This window comes from Neopelma chrysocephalum, unplaced genomic scaffold, assembly GCF_003984885.1.
Source record: "Neopelma chrysocephalum unplaced genomic scaffold, ASM398488v2 Primary Assembly neopelma1_61b, whole genome shotgun sequence".
NCBI lineage: Eukaryota > Metazoa > Chordata > Aves > Passeriformes > Pipridae > Neopelma > Neopelma chrysocephalum.
Genome location: NW_020897717.1, coordinates 5,637,205 through 5,662,345, shown reverse-complemented (window position 1 = coordinate 5,662,345; position 25,141 = coordinate 5,637,205). Strand labels below are relative to the sequence as shown.

Here is a 25,141-nt window from a genome sequence, read left to right as displayed (position 1 = left end):
TAGTTTCGCTGGCAAACTGCATACAGTGTGAAGCTTACAATGCATAACATAAGCTGTGTAGCCATTTTGTCATCTTTGCTCTCCTAGGTAATATAATTAGAGGCCAGTGGATGGTAAATACAGAGATAAGGAATAAAGAAAATATTTGTGGTTTCTTATGTGTGGAATTCTTTAGATAATGTAATAAAATTTGAAATGACAAGGAAGGTAAGGGAAGTTTAGAGTGGCTTGCATGTGTTTGACAGGGCTTAATGACTTTTAAAGTTGTTAGAAGTACAAAAAGTATTTTGGGAAGGTTAGATTTGGGTTTGTACATAAAAAACACCCCATTTCAAGAGCAAAAAAAATCTCAGAATACTATCTTGGGTGTCACAAAATTCCTTTAATAGCTACATAAGACAGTTTACTAAGTACAAGACTTGTGTATGGTAACATCAGACTTGATAGCAGAAGATTAATACATAGACGGTTACAATTACACAAGTGTAGAGTTCCCTAATAAATGGTACTACTAGAACTCTTGGTAGTACTCTTGGCTCAACTGGACAAGGCAGTTGCACAGTGTTAATTAGCATTTGTACTGTTCATGTAAAACCTCAGTTTATAGGGGCTATTTCATAAATCATCTTTTCCAGCAAATCTTTCTAAACCTGGAGTCCCATCGGTGTTTTATTCCATGTCAAAACAGATAATTTGAAGATTTGTAAGTAGAACATAGCATAGTACTCAAACATGAGCTAATTAGATTCTGGCACTTCACAGCTGATTTGTCTTAGCCAGGTGCTTCCCCTACCTTTCCCTCCCCCCAAAATAAAAGTAAATCAAGTTACATGATGTTCAGTCTCTTACAGACCCACATTGCTCCTTTTGCATAATGTTAGTAGCACTTGAATCAAAGGCCATTAAACCTGGACTAAGACAGTAAAACTAGACTAAAAAGTAAACCAGGTACAGAGTTGCTGCAGTATTTGGGGAAGTTTGTCAAAATTTGTATTAAACTAAGAGTGGGAGACAGTTTAAAGAGACATAAGCTGTTGAGGCCTCTAATAGTGGAGATCCTCAGCATTTCACAAGGTCATTGAGGTAGAGTGGTAGTGTGAAGTTTGAATTATCTGTGTGTAGTCCTGTGTGTAATTAAAAGGTCTTTAGATGAGGGGAATGGCAGAACCTCTTTCTGGCCTAGTAACAAACTCTTAAACTAGAACTAAATTATCACGGCTCTGCAGACTAGGTGGGTACTACTGTGTCAGAGACCTAATGACTGACAGCACAGGGTCAGTCATGGCAGAATTCTCACCAGTTCTTTTTGGATGAAGGTTGCTGTGATTTTCACATCAAAGGGTTTCATGGGGTGGTCATTTTTAGCATGGTCAGAAGTTGTGGTATCTGAGTTTCTGGATCTGTGTCTTAAAGAATGTATTCTCTGTTAACTTTGTAAAGTGCAAGATAGTTTTCCAGGTCTGTATAGGGCAACTGAAGGAAATAAGGACAAGAAAGGAAATAAGAAGTTCTCTAGAACTCGATTATTCACATTTTACCTGCAAGCTTGCTCTCTGGAGATGATTCTTCTCACACATTTTTGAAATAGGTCTCCAAACTCTGAAAAACTTGTAACTTTCTGTGGATGATTTTCTTCCCTTAGATAGCTTATATCTCTTGTAATTGAATAAATTTTAACAGCAAGACCAATGCATCTTTGAACTTAAAATCGCATGTGACAGTCTTTTAGGGATAGCTCAGGGTTGGGGTTGTTCAGCCTGGAGAAGCCTGGGGAGACCTTATAGGGGCCTTTCAGTACCTAGAGGTGGCATACAAGAAGACTGGTGAGGGATTATTGACCAGTTATAGTGATAGGACAAGGGGTAATGGCTTTAAACTGAAAGAGGGTAGGTTTGGATAAGAGATAGAAATTTTTTGTTGTGCCGGTGATGATACACTGGAACAGGTTGCCCAGAGAAGTTGGGGTTGCCTCATACCTGGAATTGTTCAAGACCAGGTTGGTTGGGGATTTGTGCAATGTGGTCTTGTGGAAGGTTTTCCTGTCCGTGGCAGGGGGGTTGGAACTAGATGGTCTTTAAGGTTCTTTCCAGTCCAAACCATTCTGTGATTCTCTAGTAAAAATTGAAATGTTGTTATACAAAGGACTAAATATAATTTGTTAAGAGAATCCTGTGAGAATTTTTCTCGTACTGAAGTGGGAATTGCTGCCTTGTTTCCTTTGGCAAATGGTCTATGTTCCCCCTGTTGTCACTGTTGGCATGCCTTACAAGAATACAGAAGTAGCACAGTACATGCAAAGCAGTCCGTTCTTATTCATGAACATGAATTTTATTTTCTTCATGTGATAATAAAACTGGAAAGAGAGTAGGAGTGATATGGTTGTTATTTTTCCATCATAAATTAGTTTCTGCAGAGGATGACAAAATTGGCAGGGCTGCAAAGGTATGTGAACTACTCTACCTTCATATGGAGATACTTTAAGTTTTATGAAGTAGTTCTTTAAAAAAGACAGCACCTCACACAAAAAAACTACACTAAAAATGCAAACGGGATTGTAAGTTCACAGTTCATTTGTGTCATGTATTAATTAATTTTTCCTCCAACATAGCTGTTGACTTTTGCACATGTACATGCTCTATCACTTGTTTTATAAAGAAGAAACACAGGAAAGGGAGAACAAAGCTTATATGGAGTGGTGGTTTTATAAATAAGACTTTTCTTCTCTGTTTTCCAGATTCAATATTGCATAAACATGGGTGCATTTTTGGATAAACCAAAAACTGAAAAACATAATGCTCATGGTGCAGGGAATGGCTTGCGTTACGGCCTCAGCAGTATGCAGGGATGGAGAGTGGAAATGGAAGATGCTCACACGGCTGTTGTAGGTATTCCCCATGGCTTAGAGGACTGGTCCTTTTTTGCTGTCTATGATGGTCACGCAGGATCTCGTGTTGCAAATTATTGCTCCACGCACTTATTAGAACACATCACTAACAATGAAGACTTTAGGGCGACAGAAAAACCTGGATCTGCTCTTGAACCTTCAGTGGAAAATGTCAAGAGTGGAATCAGAACTGGCTTTTTGAAAATTGATGAGTATATGCGCAATTTCTCAGACCTCAGAAATGGGATGGACAGAAGTGGCTCAACAGCAGTGGGAGTTATGATTTCACCTGAGCATGTATACTTTATCAATTGTGGTGATTCACGTGCTGTTCTCTATAGGAATGGACAAGTCTGTTTTTCAACACAGGATCACAAACCTTGCAACCCGAGAGAGAAAGAGCGAATCCAGAATGCAGGAGGCAGTGTAATGATTCAGCGTGTTAATGGTTCATTGGCAGTTTCTCGAGCTCTGGGGGACTATGACTACAAATGTGTTGATGGTAAAGGCCCTACAGAACAACTTGTTTCTCCAGAGCCTGAGGTGTGTGAAATTTTAAGGGCAGAAGAAGATGAGTTTATCATCTTGGCTTGTGATGGAATCTGGGATGTAATGAGCAATGAAGAGCTCTGTGAATTTGTAAAGTCTAGACTTGAAGTATCAGATGACCTGGAAAAAGTGTGCAATTGGGTAGTGGACACTTGTTTACATAAGGTATGTAACTTTTCTCCTAGCAGCTGTTCTAAAATTATCTTCTGGTTAGATGGGTACAGGTGTTAACACCAGTTCCTGGCCTACTGTTCCACTTCTCCATCTTCCTTTCCTCAAAGTTCTGTACCAGTTTGACTATATATCCTTGCTGAAGAAAATACAGCCTCATCCTTTATGCTTGGAGAGATGATAGCAATTGCAAAAATAAAGGTTTGCGTATGGTTCCAGCTCTAAACTTTGATTCTATATACAATATTTTTAAAAGGAATCAAGTCTGAGGAAAGTATTTTGTGGAGTTTTTTGTTCTTTAAAGTTGGGTTTATGTTTGTATCTTTTACCTAAAACCAGTGTTGGCACCATCTTCTCCTCAAGGTAGGGTTTGTCTGTCATCTGAAGTGGTGTCCTTAGCTTGTTGTAGCTTAGTTGGAGAAGCACTACTTTTGCATCCGAGCTTGCTTGCACTCCTCAAATTTAGAGTTTTTTTGGAGCAAGTCCAGGTTGGTCTACACATGTTAAACAGGTATACTGTTTCCAGCATTTCCTGAAGAGTGCAGCTCCTACTAGTGCAAATAGAGTTCCTTTGTTGGGCCACAGACCAAACATGCAATTTTGAGGAAAATACTAAAATTCAGAATGGTAACTATAAAGGGTAAGTAGGTGGTTTGGTTTTTTTTCAGAAATAGGGTTGGTTTCCAGCATATACCATACCTGTATGATTGGTTTAAATGCTGTGGCTTGTCTGACCAAGTACTCAACCAGCCTTGTTAAAGGATGGTCACTCCAGTAAAACTGAGCAGTGACTGTATGTTTATTTTCCAAAGTCCTATCCTAGATCTCTGCAGTTTGTAACGATATTAGAATGTTGTCTTCTGTCTTCAGGATGTGAATTGTACCACATAATACTAACTGATAGGTGTCCCCATATGCTTCGTACAAAGGGGAATGCAGACTAACTCCTGAGTATTCTGAAGGAATTAATGTCACATTCCTACTTAATTGCCTCGGGAGAAGGATTTGTTGTCATAGATGATAAGAACTATCTGGTAGATTGGGTTTACACAGAAACAATATGCAGTGACACAGCAAAAAAAAGTTAAGATATAAACTAGTATATAACTATAAACTAGTAGTTTATAGGTGTTCTCGATCTCCTTGTAAGAGAATTAGAACTGTGTTTTTAAATTTGGCTGTGAATTATAATATTGAAAATGAAATATGATCAGGAAAGTGGTATGAGAGTTTACTAGTGAAGAACTGGCTTTAGAATTAGTATCTAAAAGAGCCGTTGACAGATGTTTCTGAGCACATCATAGTCTGTAGGGTCAGCTTGGCCATACTAAACGAATTCATATTTTGTATTTGCTTCAAGGTGCTATGTGTGACAGGTGCATTCTGATAAACAGACTTGTAATGAATGTAATGGCTTACGTGAATGCCCTCCAACTGAAACAAACCAGTAGCTCGAGCTAAGCTGTTCTAATAGTCTAGGAGAGTGTTCTGCATTTCATTTTGCAATAGGAGCTGTTTTTCTATTTCTGCTTTACAGATAGAATTTTTAAGTGGTTGACATGTAAATAAGTCCATTAATTATTTTTAACTTTAGGACCAAGAATATACAGTCAATATCAGTAAAATGGATTTTAGTGAGCAGCATCATTGGGACACTTAAAGATTCTTATTGATCAAAATACAGGTTTTTTGCAGGATTTCTTTTTTTCCCATGTTTATGTGTAGTGCTGTATTTGGAACAAGTAAAAATGTGATTAGAGTAGAAAAATGAAAACTAAGATTAAAGGTACTAACTTCTCTTTTTTTCTTTGTCATGTAGGGGAGTCGTGATAACATGAGTATCGTATTAGTTTGTTTTTCAAATGCTCCTAAGGTCTCAGATGAGGCAGTGAAAAAAGATGCCGAGTTGGATAAGTACTTGGAATCACGGGTTGAAGGTAAGAAATACATTTTGTTCACTAGATAGTGAACAAATAACAATTCAATTGTGATAGTGAGCACAATAGTGTCATAACTATCTTCAGCATGAAAACAAAAACTCTGAAAGCCATTTTCCTGCCTTATGCTGAGTCAAATTCAGACCTGGTTACAACTCTGAATTTTTGTCTGTCAGGAAAAGTGTTTTAGGCCTTGTGCTTAGTTTATCCTGGTATTCTGCAAGCATTTTCTTAATGTGAGTTTCAGGGTTTTTACTGCTGTCTTTACAGGTCAAAATGCAACTACCAAACTTGCAAAAAGTTATATCAGCTCAGTAAACTGTGATCTTGCTAATGTCCTGCTTATGAAATATTAAAAGAGTACTTGTACTATTTCTTCCCTTTCCTGTGGAAGTTTTTGACAAAATGAAAAGTCTGTACTGGTTTTTTGTGTCAATGTCTCAGTAATCTAGCTAGTTGATGTAGCAAACCTAAATTTAGATATATATGTAAGAAGGCCTTCAGATACAAGTTAATCTCTGAGCTCACAGCTGTTGTGTGTGGTGTCTTTTCCTCGTGTTTAAATGGGATGTAAATTGAAATGGTTTGCTTATTTGTAATTTCTGTTGAGATTAGAGAGCACTAATGGTCACTTCAAATGCTAACTCTAGGCATGTTTCTTGGAACTTGGCTTACATCCCAGGCTTCCTAGATGACACTAGTTAAGATAAATACTTGTTACCTTCTGTGTCAGAGTAGAATACGGGAGCTGTTAATGGGCTCTGGGAGAGAGCCAGGAGCAGTTACCTTCTCTGACAGCAGTCAGGTGTGCACAGTGGTTACAGGTTACTATTCCCAGGTTCTTGGTGGCTCCTCTCTGTTAGCAAATAGGTGAAAAATAAATGGAACTGCAGTGTGTTTTATTGCTTTCATAAGTGAATGTTAAGATTAATGGAAAAGCTGTCAAATAACTTGTGATCAGTAAGTGGATTAACTGAGAATTTTAACTCTATTGTCATATTTAACTAAATATTACATGCTCCCAAAAAAAACCCAACAGTGGAGAGTGTGTAGTCTAAACTGATGTGTAGTCATTCCAAATATAACTCAGAATGATTGTTTAGCTTAAGTGCTTCAGAGAAATTAATTGCTTCAAAGCTTGAACTTCTGCTGCTTCAGCTCTTCTTGATTTTTTTTATTTAATTTTTTTCCTCCTGCATGAGTTCTCTGTGTCATTCTGTGTTCTACTAATTGGACAGAGTGCAAGACCTTTAAATGTCAAGTATTTAGCAAGGAATGATAGCATATTTGAGGAAATTCTGTCAACAACTGGAGAAAGTAAAGGAAGCAGTCTTCAGAAGAACTTGAAATATTTATCTGATTATTAACAAATTCTATTATTAATAAATTCTATGAAATTGTAATTTTGATACAGTCTTCTTATTTAATAAAAAATGGTTGTTGGGCTGAAGTTTTTACCTTACACTTGTGCCTTGAGTATTAGTAGTTCAGAAATTATAGAGAGAAGCTTAAGCAAAATGTTTCAAACCACTAAGCAGCATGAGGAAAATTGTTTAGAAATATGTTGGATTTTTTTAATTTAAAAACCAAAATAAAAAGTGGGAGAAGAGTATCATCTCAAGTGTTAGAGTAGTAAAGAAAAGTTTTGGAAGGTGAGAACTTGTTTTGATCAAGAGAGGACTTCTGCCTTACTCAGTTTTGCATTCATCGTTAGACTAAGTGTGGTCTAGAAAACAGTGCATGAAAGAGCTGTGCCTCAAGGGTTTAAACTAACTTAATTCTAAAAACGTAAAGCTTGGTAGATACGTTATGATGTTGATAATATGGATTTGTTTAAAATACCTTTCTAGACGATGACTATTCCTTTCAAAAAGGAAAATAATGGCTTTTGAACACAGTAAGTTAAAAAGTTAACAGCCTACACGTTGTGTGCACTTGATTGATTGCCAATAACAGTTTTATTTATACCTGTAGTAAAAACATTCTGAAAAAAATGAGCTTGTCTTAGAACTACTAAGCTGCAAAGATAGATGTCAAAAATAGAAGCTATGAGTTCTCTTGAATACTCTTGTCTTTCAGTAAGTGACTAATGTAAATCAGGGCAATATTAAAACTTAGTATAAAATCCTTTGGGACTTCCTGAAGCAATTTTAGTTTGATCACTGGTGTTTGTTGTTAATGAATGTACACTATTCAGCATGGACTATTGTTTCTGTTCTTTTGTGGACCTTAAATTTTAAGTTGGCTGGACTAACCCATCAAACCTTTTAGGCAACTGTTTTTTTTTCTCACTACTGTACTTGGACATTTTAAGCTCTGGCTCGGAGAAGAAAGCTGTGTTTGAGACATACTTTTGTTTGATTTAAAGAAGTGGAAAAAAATATCTGTGTTCAAAAGCAATTTAATACTTGCACATGTAACATTTTTACTTTGTATTTGTCCATTCCTAAGTAGCATGCTGAGATTCTGTGTATTTGTATAATGAGTTGAGTTAGTAGTTCCATGAGATCTTTCTGGAGTTATTAAAAGAGAATTATTGTTTCAATACTAGAAGAGATCGTTTACTGTAACGGATTTATTAAAAAGCATATTCAGCAAGTCAGAGTTTACTAGTGGAAGAGAGTTTTAGTGGAAGAACTATATACCAATGCTCTTTTGCTAGTTTGGGTCTTGAGGTTGACAGAAGGTGGATAACTACATTCTAAAGCTGCCAGTTCGAGAGTATACTGAAATACTTAATGAGGTTGTAGTCAGTAGCTTGTGCTTGAGTCATTTATGACTGTGAGCACAGCCCTGCTTCTGGTTTGAGTCATTTAACTGGTCAGACTCCAAAGTAGAATCATAGAGCCATAGAGTAGTTTGGGTTGGAAGGGACCTTAAAGATCATGTAGTTCCAACCTCCCCGCCGTGGGTAGGGCACCTTCCACTAGTAATACAGGTGTGTTGGACAGTAGTGAAGTTATGCTGGGTCAGTCTTTTCTTACTACCACTTGCAAATACTACTTTCTCTGGTTTTCTCTGGTTTTCAGAGATCCAAAGTTTGGTGACAGAAAGAGAAAACTAGGCACAGAAGTCAGTTCAGTTCTCTGTTATGTTTCAGTTTATTTGAAAGGGTGTATCAGAGTTGCAGTTAATAACAAACAGGCAAACAGAACCTCACAAAACCCGATAAGCAATAACCCCCCAAATCATAAATAGGGGCACGTGATCAATGTGGGCTTAAACAGTCTTATTACTAAATACTTAGTTAATAGAGTGAGTTGGATGATGCATTTTACATGTGTGGAATATATACTGTATATAAAACTGGTTTGTCATAATAGCTGGGCATGATAGGAGGTGCTGGAACATAGAGCACTTGTAATGCTGTCTGGCTGGGGACTTGTGTTATATAAAATGGAAATACAATGTTAGCTGAATTTTCAAAATGCCTATCTGTGAGTTAAGTGTTTTAGGCTTTCAGTGGGAAGTATTTTAGGACTAAAGTACTGGACTTTCATGGGTTTACATATATGATAATATCAGGAAATTATTCTTTAAGTGTCGGAATTATATTAGTAATGCAAAGTTAATTGCAGGATTATTCTTAACATCATAGAGATGAAGGTGAAAACCTTGCAAATGCCCGTAAATCTGTTTCTGAAAACATGTGGTTTCTTTCTCTAGTGGCCTTTGTCAAACAAATCCACAGTGTGTATCTGCTAACTGATGTGTAATGAAATAAAGGTTATGCTTGGTCATTTGCTTTATTCTCGATTTTTCTATTAGGAGGCTTTTCGCTTTTTTCATTTTTTTAAGAGAGGGGACAGATTCTGGATGAAATTATTCACTCTAATATCAGGAAAAGAGAAATATGATGGTCAATTCAACCAGAATTCCTGATTTGACACCTTCTGGAAATGGAGAGAAGATGCTCATGGTCCAGTTCAGCACTCCATGAGAAGTTGTTATACAATATAAAGTAGAAATTTCCAGTACCAAGAAACAGCAGTCCTTAGCTGTGATTGCTTTCCTTCCTTTTTAAGAAGATATAAAAACTTATGCTTCCATTAATATTTAGTAACTGCTACTTCTGTAACCTTTCTTCTTATTAATTCTTGCTATTTGTCTACTTTTCCTATGTACAGAATTAGATGTACTCTTGATATAAAAAGTAGTGTATGCAAAAGGTATATTTCCTGTCAAAATGGTCTCAGCAAAATTATATTATAGCAGTACAATTACTTCTAACTAGGTAGAACTGTACAAAAGGATGCAGTGTATAAGAGGAGTTGTGGCTAATTTGTGTGAATGTGACTGGAAGAAGTGATCAAAATTCTAAGATTCAGGCATAGTTATTCAGCTGTCATTTCCTTTGCTAGCCATGATTCATCCTTAATGGGTGGATGGTAATATACATCAAGTTTCACAAAACAGTGCTTAATCACTTCTAGTAGTAGTGTACCTGTCTTATTCATTGCAAAAATTGTATGGTGCTGGCTTAAAATTGGGACTTAGAAGCATAGTGCCTTATTTGTTACAGGGTATTATAACTATTCTACAAGTGGTTGCTATTGGGGGGCTTTCCTACAGATTTCCCTGATACAGAGTGAGTACCTTGCCAAGCACTTTGTTGCTTTTAGTAGTCCTAAGAGAAGCCTGTATATAACTTGCTTTCTAGATAAGTGATAGACATAAGAGAGGTTTAAATACCAGGAAACTTGGGAGGAAGGGTATAAAGTAGGTAGGTGATGCACTTTTCTACTAACTTAAGAAACTCAAATTGTGGCTGCTTCTGGCTTGAGTTGCAGGCTCCAGATCAGTTACCCAGAATATAATCAACTGTAAGAATTTTAGGTGATTTGTTTATCTTTGTATAGTAGCCAAGATACAGACTGACTAAAGTCTTTTTAGGATGATGTTTGAGAGGATTCATTCTTAATCCTTTTGGGTTTTGGCTCAAAGAAGAGTTTTTGTCTAGAACAGTGTCTGCAGGAAATGGCACTCTGTTCCTTAGCTTACTTGATTTTCAGAAAAAAAAATCCTCTCTTAAAAATACATGATTCATGCATACAACTACAATTTGTAGATAACTTGGTGAACCTTTTTTGATGAAAAAGAACATGGGAAGATTTTCTTTGGCTTAGGCAGTTCTTTTCCAAGGTAGGAGAACTTACTAGCACTGGACTTGACTTGTGTCATACTTCTGCTTTGAAAATGAATACCATATTTTTAATTATTCCTCATCCCTTCTGTGTTCTGTTTTGGCCACTTAAGTGATAGTATTTTATATCCCTTATATATCCCCTTGCTTGCGTGATGGGCATAGCGTTTATGCACTGGAGATTCAGGCCTTTGACAATACAAGGTGTTACTCACACCAAAGCATGACAGAATCCCTCGGAAGCATTGGCGTTATGGCATGTAACTTCTGATTATGTGTTGCACTGCAATGGGTAGGTAACTGAAACAGACTCCCAGCTGCTGTGCTGTCTTTTCCAAAGAGAACAGGCTGTCTATCTTCAACATACTTTATTCAGTTCACAGAGTGCTTCTGAGCTTCTCTGAGAGAGGAAGGCTCGAAGCATACCGAAAAGACAGACTATGGATTTGAATTGTCCTGTTACACCATGCAAAGACTGTTAACCTAAAATGTGAAGAATGTTTTCCTGTTTACATGTAACTTTTTCATAATGTCTCTGTTAAAAAGTGGTAATATCTTACGTTTCAATGTCTTAACCAATGGGTAGTATTAATTCAGGACTTCTTCTGTTTTTAAACTAGAAATTATGGAAAAATCGGGTGAAGAAGGAATGCCTGATCTTGCTCATGTTATTCGTATTTTAACTGCGGAGAATATCCCTAATTTACCACCAGGAGGTGGTTTAGCTGGCAAGTGAGTACAGTACTAGAAGTTCTTGAACTGTTAAATTCACTGAAACTCTTTTGTTTAAATATTTTAAAGCTTTCTTATTCTAATAGCTATACTCAAATCAAGTTTTTTTATATTTGAAGCTAGTTTACCTTTTGCAGTATATAAACATTTGTATCACTATTCCCATTCCAGAATGATGAGAGGAAACACATTGTTCATATTCTAGTACATAACCTACTAGTTAACTATTTCCGTATGTCCGTTTTAAAAAATAAAAATAAATGTATTCTTGGCTTTTTACTTCTTTACGTTTGTTAAGAGCTATCAATAACTTAATGAGAAAATGAAAATACCAGATCAGTTTTCCTTATGTCATGTTCTCCCAACCATCTGGTGTCCATTATAAGTTTGGGACAGTACTTACTTGCTCAACAAACATTCTCATAAGAAAATTGTTTTTATTTGTTTAGTCTGAAACTGAATGTTATATAACCAAGAATATTGAACTAGGATATGCATTTTACAAGTTAATTGAAATAAATATTCAGAAATTACATTGGTTTTCTGGAGAGACTAATGATGTTGTTCTAGAAATTTATAATGTAAGGATTTTAATGAAAATAATTTAGAATTGCATATACAATTGTTAATCTAGAATTCCCCAGAGAGTAGGACTTATTATTGTTCCCTGGTGTAGATCATATTGTTTCTGGAATATTTGTATTTTACAAAACATGAAGTCCCGTCTTTTGAGCATTTGTGTATACATCTATTTTCATTGCCTGCACTTATTAATGAGCACTGTTTGCCATGACTATATCTTTCTGGCCTTGAAAGTATCTGTATGTTGTGGGCCTTTTTCTCCACTTGTGTGCATTCCAGGCATTCAGAGATGTGTGTGCCTGTTCTTATTGGTGCCTCCTAACTGCTGTGTTTTGTTGTTTTGCTCATTAATAACTGCATCATGTACTGCTTCATTATTCCAGAACGTTTGCATATAAAGTCTATTTTAATTTGTTATCATCCAGATTACATTTTTTCATGGGCTTCATTCAGAATTTGCCTTTTGATGCCTTTCTCTCCGTTTTATATTTTAAAGTCCCCTGACTTCAGGGAGTGTATTTGCAGTTTCTTGCAAGAGAATATCATACAGTATTAAGTAACTTGTTCTTGGCCTCCAAACTTGGGACAAAGACAGCCAGTGACCTATTTAAATTTACTTTACTTGCAAGATTGAGCTCCCGAATGGAAGTCTTGAAAAAAACACTATTACACAATGCAAACTTACATACTGTGTAACTTAAAATTTTTGTCCTAACGAGAGAATGTTTTCTGTCTTAAGTTTTTATCCTGTGATGTTACCAGGTCATGAAGAACTCACACTTTGTCCTTCCATTTGAACTCTAAGACCTGGCTCAAACAGGTTGCAGAAAGAGCTTGTCTGTGGCTGACATCCGTGGTTTTAGCACCAGTTATAGTTGCTCCTGATGTATGTCAGAGCTGAAGAAATGCAGTGCAATGTTATTGTGACCAGGAGTATGTTTGCAAACCTTAGGAACCTCTAAAGTAGCTCCACTTCTGTTGGTGTTTTATGCTTCTTGAAAGCTTCTCACTTGTATAGAAGCCCCTACTGGCTCATTCTTTGAGACAAGAGGTCTGCAAGTATCAGCTCTGCTGTGGTCACCTGATGGTGCTGTTTTATCCTTTAAAATCTCGCTCTCCAAAGACTGGCTTCTGACTTGACTCTGATCTTCTTATAACTTCAAGTGCCGCCTCAAGAATGATCATTTGTTGCTGAAGTAGACAAAAGTCCCGAGCAACCCTGGCACCTGAGTGTTAGTACCACTCAACATCTTGCCTCTTGAGCTTTACCATCAAAGGAAAGTATGGAGAAATACACTGTTCAAGGAAAGAAAAGTGATTTAAAAAGATTGAATAAGTCCCAAGGACCTGAGTTTCAAGTCTGATTTAAACCCTCTGCAATGGCTATCTGCTGCTTCTGTGGCAACCTTGCTTGGACTGGCCAGGTGTTTTCAGTTACATTGGTGTGAGGTGCCTTTGCTTTCTGTAGTACAGACATTTGGTCAGAATTGTGCCATTCCTCCACCACTAAATGTGGAACTAAGTGGAGAGAACCATTTCCTTTGTCACCTGTGAAAAGATTCACCTTCTTTTCTCTAAGATCTTCCATGAAGTTTGATGGATCCCATACTAGCTCAGCCAACCAACCTATCTAGATTTCTTAAATATGTTAAATATGTTCAGAAGGAACCTCATCAAATTTGTAGCATCCTCATTATTCTAGGCCAGAAAGTTCTGTCGCATCAAGAGCCATCATTATGTAGTTGAGACATTTGCTGCTGTCTTCATCTGATGCCCTTGTGCTCTTTGTTTGGAGGGGTCAACAGTTGGTGCTTGCTTGCATTCTGTAAGACAGTTTTTCTAGATCTTGACCACTTCCAGACTTAGGAGTCTTAGTTCATGTAGCAGTTCTTTTTTGTTGAAACTGTCAGTAACTTTGATCTTATTTATTATACTTGTCTGAACGTTTCCCAGATTTAACTTTGATTTGAAGATGTAGGTACATAACCTTTTTCTCAAAAGTCTGTTTATACCTTGGGTTTTGTTTTCCGTGAAGCTTTTTGTGCTTATTTTGCTGCCTGTGAAGGTCTGGCCACAAATGGCACTGCCAGAATTAGTCTAGTTAGTGGCTTTTGGGTCCTAATTTCTACAGTGTGAATAGACACTAGACAACACATCTCAGAGGCTGTAAATTCTGGGCACCACACTTCAAAATATGTAATAAAAATGTGGAAAAAACAGAACTGTCTTCAAGTTCCACATTAGAAATAAGGCATGAAACCCAGCAATCTTGAAGAGTTTTGTTAAAATAAGCAAAATATAGATTTAAATGTTACTCTTGGCAAAATCTGAGTATGCAGCTCTAAAGACAAAAAGAGATAGACCATGGGGAGGGTAAGGCAAGAAAATGTTTTACTTTGCTTAGTCTTTGCAAATCCTGACCAATTGTTAGATCGTAATATATGATATTGAAAGTGAGTAAAGGCACTGAGAGTGGGCTTCACCTTTTTAAAAGGCAGGTTAAAAGAAAAATATCTTCAACACTTTAAAATGACTGCCATGCTCAAACTTTCCTCAATGTTTTGAAATCCTTCGTTGTGCTTAACTTTTTTAAAACTTCTTTTTTTAGGCGTAATATTATTGAAGCTGTGTATAGTAGGCTGAATCCACACAGAGAGAATGAGGGGGTAAGTTCTCATTTTGATTGCTATATCTCTTTGTTGATGTGAACATCAAAGTATTGTCATACTTTAAGCAGAAGTGTACATCACTGTAAATAAAGTGTTATAAACACAGGATATGTATGGTAGCATACTGGTAATTTTTACCTTGCTTTGGATGGATTTGATATCGAAGTTCATCCTCAAAAAGACAGAAAAATGACACCCAATTCTGAAGGCTTTTTAAACATCTAATTGACTACTGTTTTGTCAGTCAAACCTGTGAGGCAAAAGTGCAGGGTTTTTCAAAATTATAGTTCATTATTGTAAAAAATTACGGTCAGCAAATTCATTACTTAATTAACTATTATGTCTACTGTCCAGAAATCTAGTACAAGAAGGGGCAAACACACTTCCTATTGCTTCTGTATGTGTGGAAGACCTTGGTACACTGAATATAATAGATAATGAGACTAATATTGACAATTTTTTTTTTTTAGCATTTAACTATCTTTTCATATCCCATATGCACTGATCTAAGGAAAATGTAGAGTGATTTTACTTTACATCAGTTCTGATTTCTGAAATGGCTTAGATTTCCTACTAAGTTGAATTTTAAATAGTGTGTTGAAATATGGTTTACTGTACCTTTAAGCCTGATTATTAGGTGGCTCTTAGTATAAATGAGTAATAACTGGTGTTCCTATCAATTATGTTTAAATTTGTTTAAAAACTGTGGGAAAACTGATGAACTGATAAAAAACATCAGTGCTTGTACACATGTTATTTCCTGTACAGTTTATGTGAAGTGATCTGTGAAAGTACCATTGATATTCTAGTAAATCCTTTGTAATATTTTTTTCTTCTGAGATGGCTACAAGGCCCTCAGTCAGGTAGTCATTACAGTGAATGGTGTTGAGGAGATGTCAACTTCTACTTGAAATACCTCAGAATTATCAATTGTGCACCTTGAGATTGTAAATACAGTCTCACCACAATTATTGTCTTTCCCATTGTCATCTTCTCTTAACTACCTATATTTGAATTATTCTCTTCAGTTAGAAAGCTCCCGTGGGTGGAAGGGGCCACTATTCTGTTAGAGTACAAATCAAGAAGAAATCTCTAGCTTCTTAATTTTACTAGAATTTGTTCCTTTTTGTAGTTTGAAAGTGATAGAGTATACATTTTTCATTTTTCTTTCAAGAAACTGTGCAACAGTACCCCAAAACAAGCTATACAAAATTTTCCTCTCTTCAGCTTCTTTAGTCCTTCAGGAAACTCTGCACCTCTGTCTGCCTGCTACTTCTTTTTATATTTAGCCAGAACTTTTCCCACTTTTTGGGGAAAAGTTACTGGTTTAAGTGGTTTATTTAAAAGGACAGCCTAGGTTTTACATATTGATTGGTATTTTAAGAAAAAAACCTGAAAGTTTGTTTAATGATTACTTTTTAGAAATGCCATGTGCCATGGTTACGTTTATGATGCATCCAAGTCCAAATTTACTTTTCAATAGCCATGCAAGCTTGCTGAAAGTCCTAACATGCAGTACAGCAGCCTTTTGTCTATTGGTTCCTTTCACAAAATGTTTGTGCATCATCCATTTTAATTTAGTAAAGTGAGTTAGCTGACTTAAATATGCATTTTACTCATAAAAGAATATACCATTAACAGCTTTGACTTTTTTTGCCATTAGGATCCCTGGTAGTTGGATGGGCATTTAATTTGGCTTCTTTAATAGGAGATGTGAACACTACACTCCAGTCTGCTTTGTAAACTTTTCTTATGTTGATATATAAGTGCAAATCTGAACAACGATGTGTTTTATATAGACTGGATTAAATTTTACTGTGATCTTGTGATGTCATTTGCCAGTCAGCACCTTTTCTTCTTTCCATCCCAAGTGATATTGACCCAGAGCAGTTTGAGAGGATGATCTCCTGTCTGGTGAAGGATGCAAGTCCTGTTTGCACTTTCCCAACAAGTTATCTTGCCATCCTTGAAGTGGATGAATTTAGTGGGCCTTATTTCTGAGGTGATGGAAACATGACTTCCTCGCTGGTCTTGCTCAGTTTCAGGTGCATATGTGGTGATCTTGTAGCCTTCTGAACTGAATGCTCTAGTGCCTGGGGAGGGTAAAAGGGAAGGAAGCTGTTCAGTTACTCAGCATCAAACTCTTCAGAATGTTTCCACACGTGATAATGTTGCTACAGGTCTCACAATTTAACAGGAAGCAAAATAGGAAGGAAACATATATTATGTCTCAGTGATGACATTGCCAAGTGAGATTGAAATGTAGCTAATAATGCCCCTGTTTAAACCAGTAGGAAGCAAGAGCAGATCTTCATATGAAAAATTAGGAGCTAGAGACAAGGATGCTGAGTCTGCAGAGCACAGAGGGGCACTGACTTGCACTTGAGTATCTTTCCCCATGTGTAGTTAACAGTGCACATGTGTCAAGTGTGGGTGTTGTGCAGAATACTGCTGTTACTAACTGGAAGGGAAAGTCTACCTGTAGCAGTCGTCTTCATCTTACGGTTGTAAATAATAATGTAATACAAAATAATGTAATTAGTTGCTAAAATATTAATGCACATGTGTAACAATTAAAAATCCCAAACAAACACAAAACCAACCCCCTCAAACAATCTAATTAACTTTTGCAATTGAGAATATGACTTCCTTCTAAAAAGTATACTTTTTAGCATTTTACAATTTAAAATAGTTACCTGAGTTCCTGTGATGAACTGGATCATAATAGCTTTGCAAGTAAATTCTTAGAAAGTGTATAAATTAAAACCAAGCTTGTATTTCTTTCTAGATTAGCTTTGTTTTACTCAGCACTAAATATTTCAGGTAGTTTTGTGCTTAGAAACTTTTTTTTGTCATCCAAGCTAGGGATTATAGAGTAACTTCTTTCCATTCTTCACATGTGCCTTTTATGAGAATCCTTAACATGGAGCCTAAATAAGGAGATGTGGAATAGAGCAAGAGACTGAAAAGTGAAAGGGTCCTTACTACAGCAGTATTCAGAGATCACTAGTGTGTGGCTTTAGGGTATAGCAGTCCTAAGCTTTTCCTGCTAGGCATCTCAGAGTACCAGTATTTTGTAAATCAAGGGCTGGAGAGAGAGCCCTGCACTGGGGTCACAAAGAACAACTTTACCAGTGTTTGAGCAGAGGGACTTCTATAAGTGTCTTTACAAATATGAGTGAAAGCACAGAAATCTGTTATGTATTGGGGACTGGTGCTTTCAGTTCTTTAAAGGGGATTTAAAAGGACTTATTCATAGCTAAATAATTGTTAACACTGTAATGTTACAATACCACTGAGCTGTTCTAATGTGTAAAAGCACTGCTTTTTCTCTATGGCTACTTCTTTGACCATTTTTATTTTTTGATGTGCCCCTAAGACTAGGAGAATACTAACCAATTAGACTACTTTACTGTATATGTATATCTCGTTAAACACAAGGAACAATGTTAAAATTACAGTGGCTGTGTTAATAGTTCCAAGTGGTATTTGTTTAAAGCTGCCTTTGAGCATCTTGTTTGAAATCAATCATGTTTCTCTCTTTTTTTTACTAATAATATACTCTGGCACTTTGCTGAACCAAATCATGTGTCGTTAAGAGCTGCTACACATAATTTAAAAAATGTAAATGGACACAATTCTTACACTTTTTATACAACATTGTAAATCCAGTCCTTAATACATGCTAGCCCTTTTTATACACATAATTTAGTAGAACAGAACTTGTGTAAAAATTGTGAATGCTCATGCTGAATATAGCTAGCAAAAATTTATTCTTGTTTTTATGTCAGTAGCACTTAAGTTGAATTGGAACATGAAGGAAGACAAATGCTACCTTGCACAATAACCGGAGTTTTCAGGGACCTGTTCTAGCCACACATCATTAGAGAGAAATCACTGTCTATATAGTGTGTAATACATAGAGGAGGCAGTTTCTGTCCTACTGTTGTCTGTGGGGTTTCTTGTCTCTTAGCACTGAGGGACACAAGTGAAGCACAAAACAGCCTGCCATAGAATAGGGTGCAACGCAAAGCAAGATGTGAGCTTGAATATCAAACACTAACAGTACTGTTAATTCATCTCCTACTAGCATTTGAATTGTTTAGGAGTCTCAGGGCTGCTATTATGTTACTTATTGCTTTTACTCTTCAGTGTTGCATGGGAGCAAAATTATTCAATCTGCCAAAGGAATTTTTAAAGATCTCGGTATTGTGAAATGTGGAAATTCAGTGTGTGTGTTTGTTAATGTCAACCTCAGAGCAAAACTGATGGAATAGATGAAATATAGAATTTAGATATGCTTTGAATTTTAAAAAATGAGAAGTCTTCAGCTATGCTGCCTTGTTTAGTATTAGATAAATACATGACTCGAGTTTTTTTCTTTGTCAAAACCTAAGAAACAGGATGCATCCAGATCCTCATCTTGATTCCATGAGTTTTCACTGACTTTGTGCTGATAAGGCATTAAATCAATCCCGCTTCATACATTAAAACTGCCTCCTTTATCTTGCTTCTCCTCATTGGACTCTTTAAGAAAATATTGAATTCTTGAATATTCTCTTGAATATTTTCATATTTGAATATGAAAATGCTAGTACATGGGAGTCAAAACATCTCGAACAGAGACCAGTAAACCACCCTGAAAGTATGTCTCTTATTTATGCAACAAATTAAACTTAGAGGGACAGCATTATATGCAGTGATATTAATTTTTGTGGTAAAATTGTCCCCTTTTTAACTTGAACTGTGCTAATCAGTCTCGGGGCTTCTATTCCAGCAACATTACATACAGCATGCAAAGTCTTACTGACCCCAAAATATTTTCTTAATACTGCTATTAAGCTTGTAAATGAGTGACAGCAATACTTGTAGTTAGGAAGCTTTTGGACTACCTGACAGTAAAATGAGGTCAGCATGAGAACAGGGCTGTCTGAATTGTGCCTCTAATGTCTTGCAAAATCTGCCAGCTTCCAGAGGCACGGTTCCATTTGTCTAGCTTGATAAGTTGCTAGATATTAATAATTTAAAATGTACTATTCCCTTAAAGCAAAAGTACTGCTTTAGCACTTGAAAGTGAAAATACCTAGTGTCAGTGTCAGAGCACTGTAACAGATGTGCAAGTCTATCACAAAAAAAAAAAAAACAAAGAAACTAAAAAAAACAACTTTTTTTTTCAATGGAAGGCTTGTAACCAAATACGTTCTTTGCTGAGGAGACTTCCATTCCTTAACTAGTGCTTGCTTCTCAGATTTTGTGCTGTAGGTTCTTAGATTTGACTGTAAATGACTGTTCTACGTGCTAATTTTTCTAGGCAATACACAATCTGCCAAAGGTTTGTCTTATGTTGTTCAAATACCATCACTCCTGGTGCTAAGGGTAGCTGCTTGCTTTTTTTCTGGCAGCATCATGCATGTGAAAATCAGAGATTGTTTACTAAAACACTGAGCGTTTATTTTGAACTAAACTGCTATCAGTAGGGTTAACTATTCTCTGAGTTATTCACAGAACTGTGTTGCTATTGGCTGTGCAGAAATTCATAGTTAAATATATTGACCTGGTGGCTAAAGAAGCTTAAATTTTCAAAATTTTCCACTGACAAATGAATAAAGTTTTGGGGAGTATCAGCTATATTCATCAAAAGACATTTTGAATAACTATTGAGTTAATTGTGAGGAGGTACCATGACTGGCTCACAATGAAGTGAAATTACTAAAATACTGGTTTAATAGTTATCGTTTCTTAAGTTGTGTTGTATCAAAAGATGAACATGAAATATATCATTCTAAGATGTATATTCCTAATGAGGTGTTTTATATTAAAATAGAGCAAAGCTGATGTTCTGTCAATGAGGGAAAAAAAATGGGTTTGGTTGTGTGGGTTTTTGGTTTTGTTTTGGGGTTTTTTTTGGTGTGGTTTTTTTTTTTTTTTATCATGTCGTTAGAAAACATTCCAGTTTAACTACATGATTTTTTTGGGGTCTTGAATCTTAACAAAAGGACCCCGGCGCGGCCGAGGAAGGCGGAACGCAGGGCAAGTTGGTGGAGGCGCTGAGGCAAATGAGAATTAATCATAGGGGGAACTACCGCCACCTTCTGGAGGAGATGCTCAGTAGTTTCAGGCTGGCGCAGGGGCTCGGGCCGGAGCGCTCGGCAGAGCCCGCCCCGCCCCGGCCGGACACCCGCACCGCCCCCGGGGACCGCCCGCCGGCAACGCAGCGCCCGGACGAAGATGCGGGGAGCGATGACATGAGCGATAAACAGACATAAGCTGTTACGTAGAGGATTTAACGCTTCGCTTCACTTGGCGTGTTTTCCTTTGTTTGTATCTCGACATTTGTCACATCTATCCTAGAAGACTGTTTGGTTTTACTTTAGTTATTTGTACAGATTGTTTATAGAGAGCACTTATTTCCTTAGAAGTTCAACGGCTGTGGTATATAATAGTAATTGCATCTTATGTTGTGTAGCAAGCAGTTAACTTGCTATTTGAGATTTTGGTTTTGTTTGTTTTTTTTTTTAATCCTATGACACCAACAACAGGAATCTAACATGATAATGCAAAAATAAATTTTAGTTTTTTTTCTTTTAAATACGTTTTAAAATATTTTTGATGGTATGTGTTCGTTCGTTGTAAAGCAAGTCACATCTTAGTTGTATCTTTTGTGCAATTTAATTGAATTATACAAATTCTTTAGTCTTTTTTTTCCCCAGCATCATATACTGCATGTTTGTGTTTGAATTGTGTATAGTTTCTATTACGACTAAATTACAAAAGCAGTTACATTTTAGGTTGTCACTTATGTGTTTGATTTCCCCCCCCCCCCCAGTTTAGATTGTATCCACTGTTCATTGTAAATACCAATTTTTCTAGACAATTGTGTTATTAAATCCCAGGTTGTAGCACAACATATATCCAGAAATGAAAATGTACTTAGATTTAGTACCTAGTGTCAAGTTATAATAATTTGTGTTCAAGTGAAAATAAAGCATATGCTGTGGAATAATATCTGTATGCATATTGACTCTTTTAAGCAAGTAATAAACTTTCTTTGAAGTGTTATCGCTCTGACACAACTTGAAACTTTTCCTAGCTTCTCACATTAACTCATGACATTCATTAGTTTCTACAAATCTTTGAGTAGTTTTTGGTTTGGATCATTCATCATAATCCTCTATTTGGGCAACATTTCTTGGGTTCAAGTTACACATCAACTGTATAAATGAATACACTATTCTACTAAAGCTTGCCTTCTACCAAATCTCTTTCCTGTTTTTTGGGGTGCAACACGTACATGCATTTTGGTAGACCGGTGATAACACTGGGAATTTGCAGTGGTGGTAACTCATTTGCTAATAAGTGAAATCTGGAATTCTTGTGTCAGTGGTCAGTTCATAATATATAACATTATCACAAAAATATAATTGTTCAAGATAGGTACAGATTTCACCGCCTTAATGAAAATGAGTCTGTGGGAATTTCTTGTGGACCAGGAGTACCTGAAGAGCTGAGCTCCTCAGTATTTTGTAGAAATTTTTTTTGTTTTGTAGTCCACAGTTGTAGTATGTATTGGTAGTTGTGATTTAGTACAATTTTAGATAAATCTTGGGGTTTAAGTCTTTTTACTATAATAGCTTTAGTGGATTCATGTTTTATAAAATTAAGTTCCCTCATGATGTTGACGAACAGCAAATATTTGTGTGTGGAAGTGGACAGGTATGGAAAACAAGGAAAATATTGTCTGTCTTACACTAGTGTTCTTAATTGTGCCACTGAAATCCAAAGTACAACAAAATGTTTTCATTTGTGTTGGTGAGTAGTAATATTTCTCCTCTTCTTTTCCTGTAGGGTGCTGGAGATCTAGAAGATCCGTGGTAGCCTTACAAATCTACTAAAATGCTTTTGATTCTGAAAGGGGGAAAAAAAAACTTTTAAATCTGATTTCTTCAATACAAGGGAAAAATTCTGGTGGATTTCCAACATTTTGTGAAATGGGCAGAAAGATATTAGAATTTTCCATCATTTGTTCATTTTTGTGTTTTCTGATATTGCCACTCTTAGCATTGCCTGTACTACAGTATTTTTACCAGCCTCAGGCATACTGATTACATCTGTAATGAACTTTGGCCCTAAAAAGGAAGGAAGGAAGGAGTCTCTCAGCAGACCGGTGTATGTACCTGAGGTGCATGGGATTGTAGGTGTACTCTGAAGATACACTTTGGCCAAATGAAACGTGCAACACACAAGCATGAGAGAGTACAAGTAATTGTTTGAGACATTACTTATTTCACTTTACCGAGTTGGAAGGCTTTGCAGCTCTGTGGCTTGGAAGTAATTTTAATTGGGCAATACGCTATCAGATGTGTATTTTATTTCTCTTTTTTTTTTTTTTTAATTTTCCAATTTTACCTGTATTACCAGACCGTTGGGTTTCCCTGCGGTGTCCAAATTGTGATACATTGCCTACTGCTTGCTTGAAGATAAGTGTATTTGGCAATAATATATGAAGATTCTAGGCATCTAAAACCAGTAAGAATTTTACGCATGTGTACAACACACCCTTAAACTCTTGCTAGAGAAAATCTTTTAAAAAAACCAAACTGGTGAATTTATAGTTAGTAGTGACTTGCTTTGACATCTCTCACAGCTGCAGGTTTTTTTAAAAATGCTGAAAATTTGCCTTTATTATAATGTAAATTGTGATTATTTTTTTGTTCTATATGTGGTTTTCTATAGTTTTTTGATTTTTTTTCAGCTTAAGATACAGAAGTCTTGTGTAATATGGGTATAATTTTTAATTGTTTGCATTATTTTCAAAGTTCAAATTATCACTTTGAGATTACTATAAATACACTTAAAATTATCTATTTTAAATTAAGAAAATATTAGAGATATTTTCATGGGTTCAATGACCTTTCATTTTATAAGCAATGGGCATGGTACAGAGTGGCTGTCATGTAAGGTACTTGAAGATTCTTAGTTTAATTCTATTTTTGCAATAACCTTGACTTTTTTTCTGACTTCTTTGAGTTGTGCATGTAATGAGTCCAGTAAATGCTGAAAATGGGGAAGAGTAAAGTATTTATCTAAAATAAAAGCTATTGGGGAGGGGAAACAATGAATGTATCCATCTGTACATGATTTACATGCTGTGGATGCCTTGTAAACATTTTCCTATTTGTTTAAACTGTGTTTCAGCGAGGATGTAATTGCCCTTGTGTGTAGTTTTAAGCTAATGACAGTCATCAACTGGTTTTGTGTGAAATGAAATTCATGGTATTTTTCTGTAACTTTATCCCCATGGTGAGTCTGTAAAAACCACACGCTCTTTCATACTGGTGCCGAAGGCCAGCTTTCCCAGTCATTTTGATTCACTGTGTATCTGATTTATTTTTTTTTTTTTGGTCTAGAGAGGATTATTGCCACAATATATTTTATTTATTCATTAGATTTTAGCCTTGTAAGTTAAAGTGTTTTAAATGATGATGTTAACAGGTATTTGTCCCTTTACTGGTTTTTTTGGGGTTGTTAAAAGATAGGGAATGAAGAATGCAAAATGGTTTATTGTTCAGACTGTCCGCTCTGGTCCAACCCTGTACTGATAGTACCTTCCCAGTATGATATTGTGATGTTTCATACAATACAGTGAACATAACCAACTTGTTATCTTCAATAAAGGATTGCTAAAACAGTGTGACATGTTTTCTATTTTCTTGACAACGACTTACTAAGAAGATGCAAGTGTTCCATATAAAAAGGTAACCCAGTAGGATTTATGGGGTGTCTCTTAGTTGATGAATTTGTGTTTGTTCTGTAGTAAACATGACCCTTTGTTACAGTAAGGCAGAAGTCTCAAAGTAGGCTTCTCTGTGGGAGACAGAAGAGTGCAAACAACATTTAGCGTTCCTAGGGCAAGTCTGTCCCAAGTTCAACTGGAATGAGTCTTAGTCTGGCTACAGGAGAGCATTCATTTAAAGTCTAAAAATTCAGATTACACTTGACTTTTTAGTCGATTCATTTCTCAAAGTTTCTTAAAAATCTAGGGTTAGACCTATAAAGTTACACTATTGTGCAGTGTTTTGGATAGAAATTTTTCTGATGTTAATGCTCTTGTTTTAGAACTTTTACTGATTTTTTTTTTCCAACTTATTACTGAACTTATTTAGCTGAGTGGAAAAGGAGAATGAAATCATCTATGATATTGATACTTGCAGGGTAACAACCTGCCTGAACAGTGTTACTGTAGATTTGATGTTTTTTTGAACTACCTGTAGATTTTTGAGTCTATAAATCTGTAATTTCTTTGAGCTTTTTTGTTGGATCTGCTTGTACAGCATAATCCCTGCATGCTTTCCTCATGAGCTGAAATTTTAATGCCTTATTCCACTGAAGAGAGTTCTTGTACTCCATAGGCTTCAATCCTATGAACTTTTATTTGTTTAGATTTTTTGCATTATGTGGATAGTCTCCCTGTAAA

At 36.2% G+C, this 25,141-nt stretch overlaps 1 protein-coding gene across 6 annotated transcripts in view; it reads left to right on the top strand.

Annotated features, from left to right (window-relative positions):
* PPM1B (protein phosphatase, Mg2+/Mn2+ dependent 1B) overlaps positions 1 to 24,361 on the top strand; it is a 67,007-nt gene extending 42,646 nt beyond the window's left edge. For 4 of the 6 annotated variants that reach the window (XM_027682015.1, XM_027682013.1, XM_027682014.1 and 1 more), the window contains 5 exons: positions 2,735 to 3,598; positions 5,424 to 5,541; positions 11,305 to 11,416; positions 14,607 to 14,664; positions 20,664 to 21,672. In XM_027682015.1, the coding sequence (XP_027537816.1) occupies positions 2,753 to 3,598; positions 5,424 to 5,541; positions 11,305 to 11,416; positions 14,607 to 14,664; positions 20,664 to 20,933 (1,404 nt within the window). In that variant the 5' untranslated portion in view covers positions 2,735 to 2,752 and the 3' untranslated portion in view covers positions 20,934 to 21,672. Of the gene's footprint in view, positions 1 to 2,734; positions 3,599 to 5,423; positions 5,542 to 11,304; positions 11,417 to 14,606; positions 14,665 to 20,663; positions 21,673 to 22,512 lie in introns of those variants that run through there. The other 2 variants (XM_027682017.1, XM_027682016.1) reach the window with 1 other exon arrangement.
* The last annotated feature ends 780 nt before the right edge of the window (positions 24,362 to 25,141 follow it).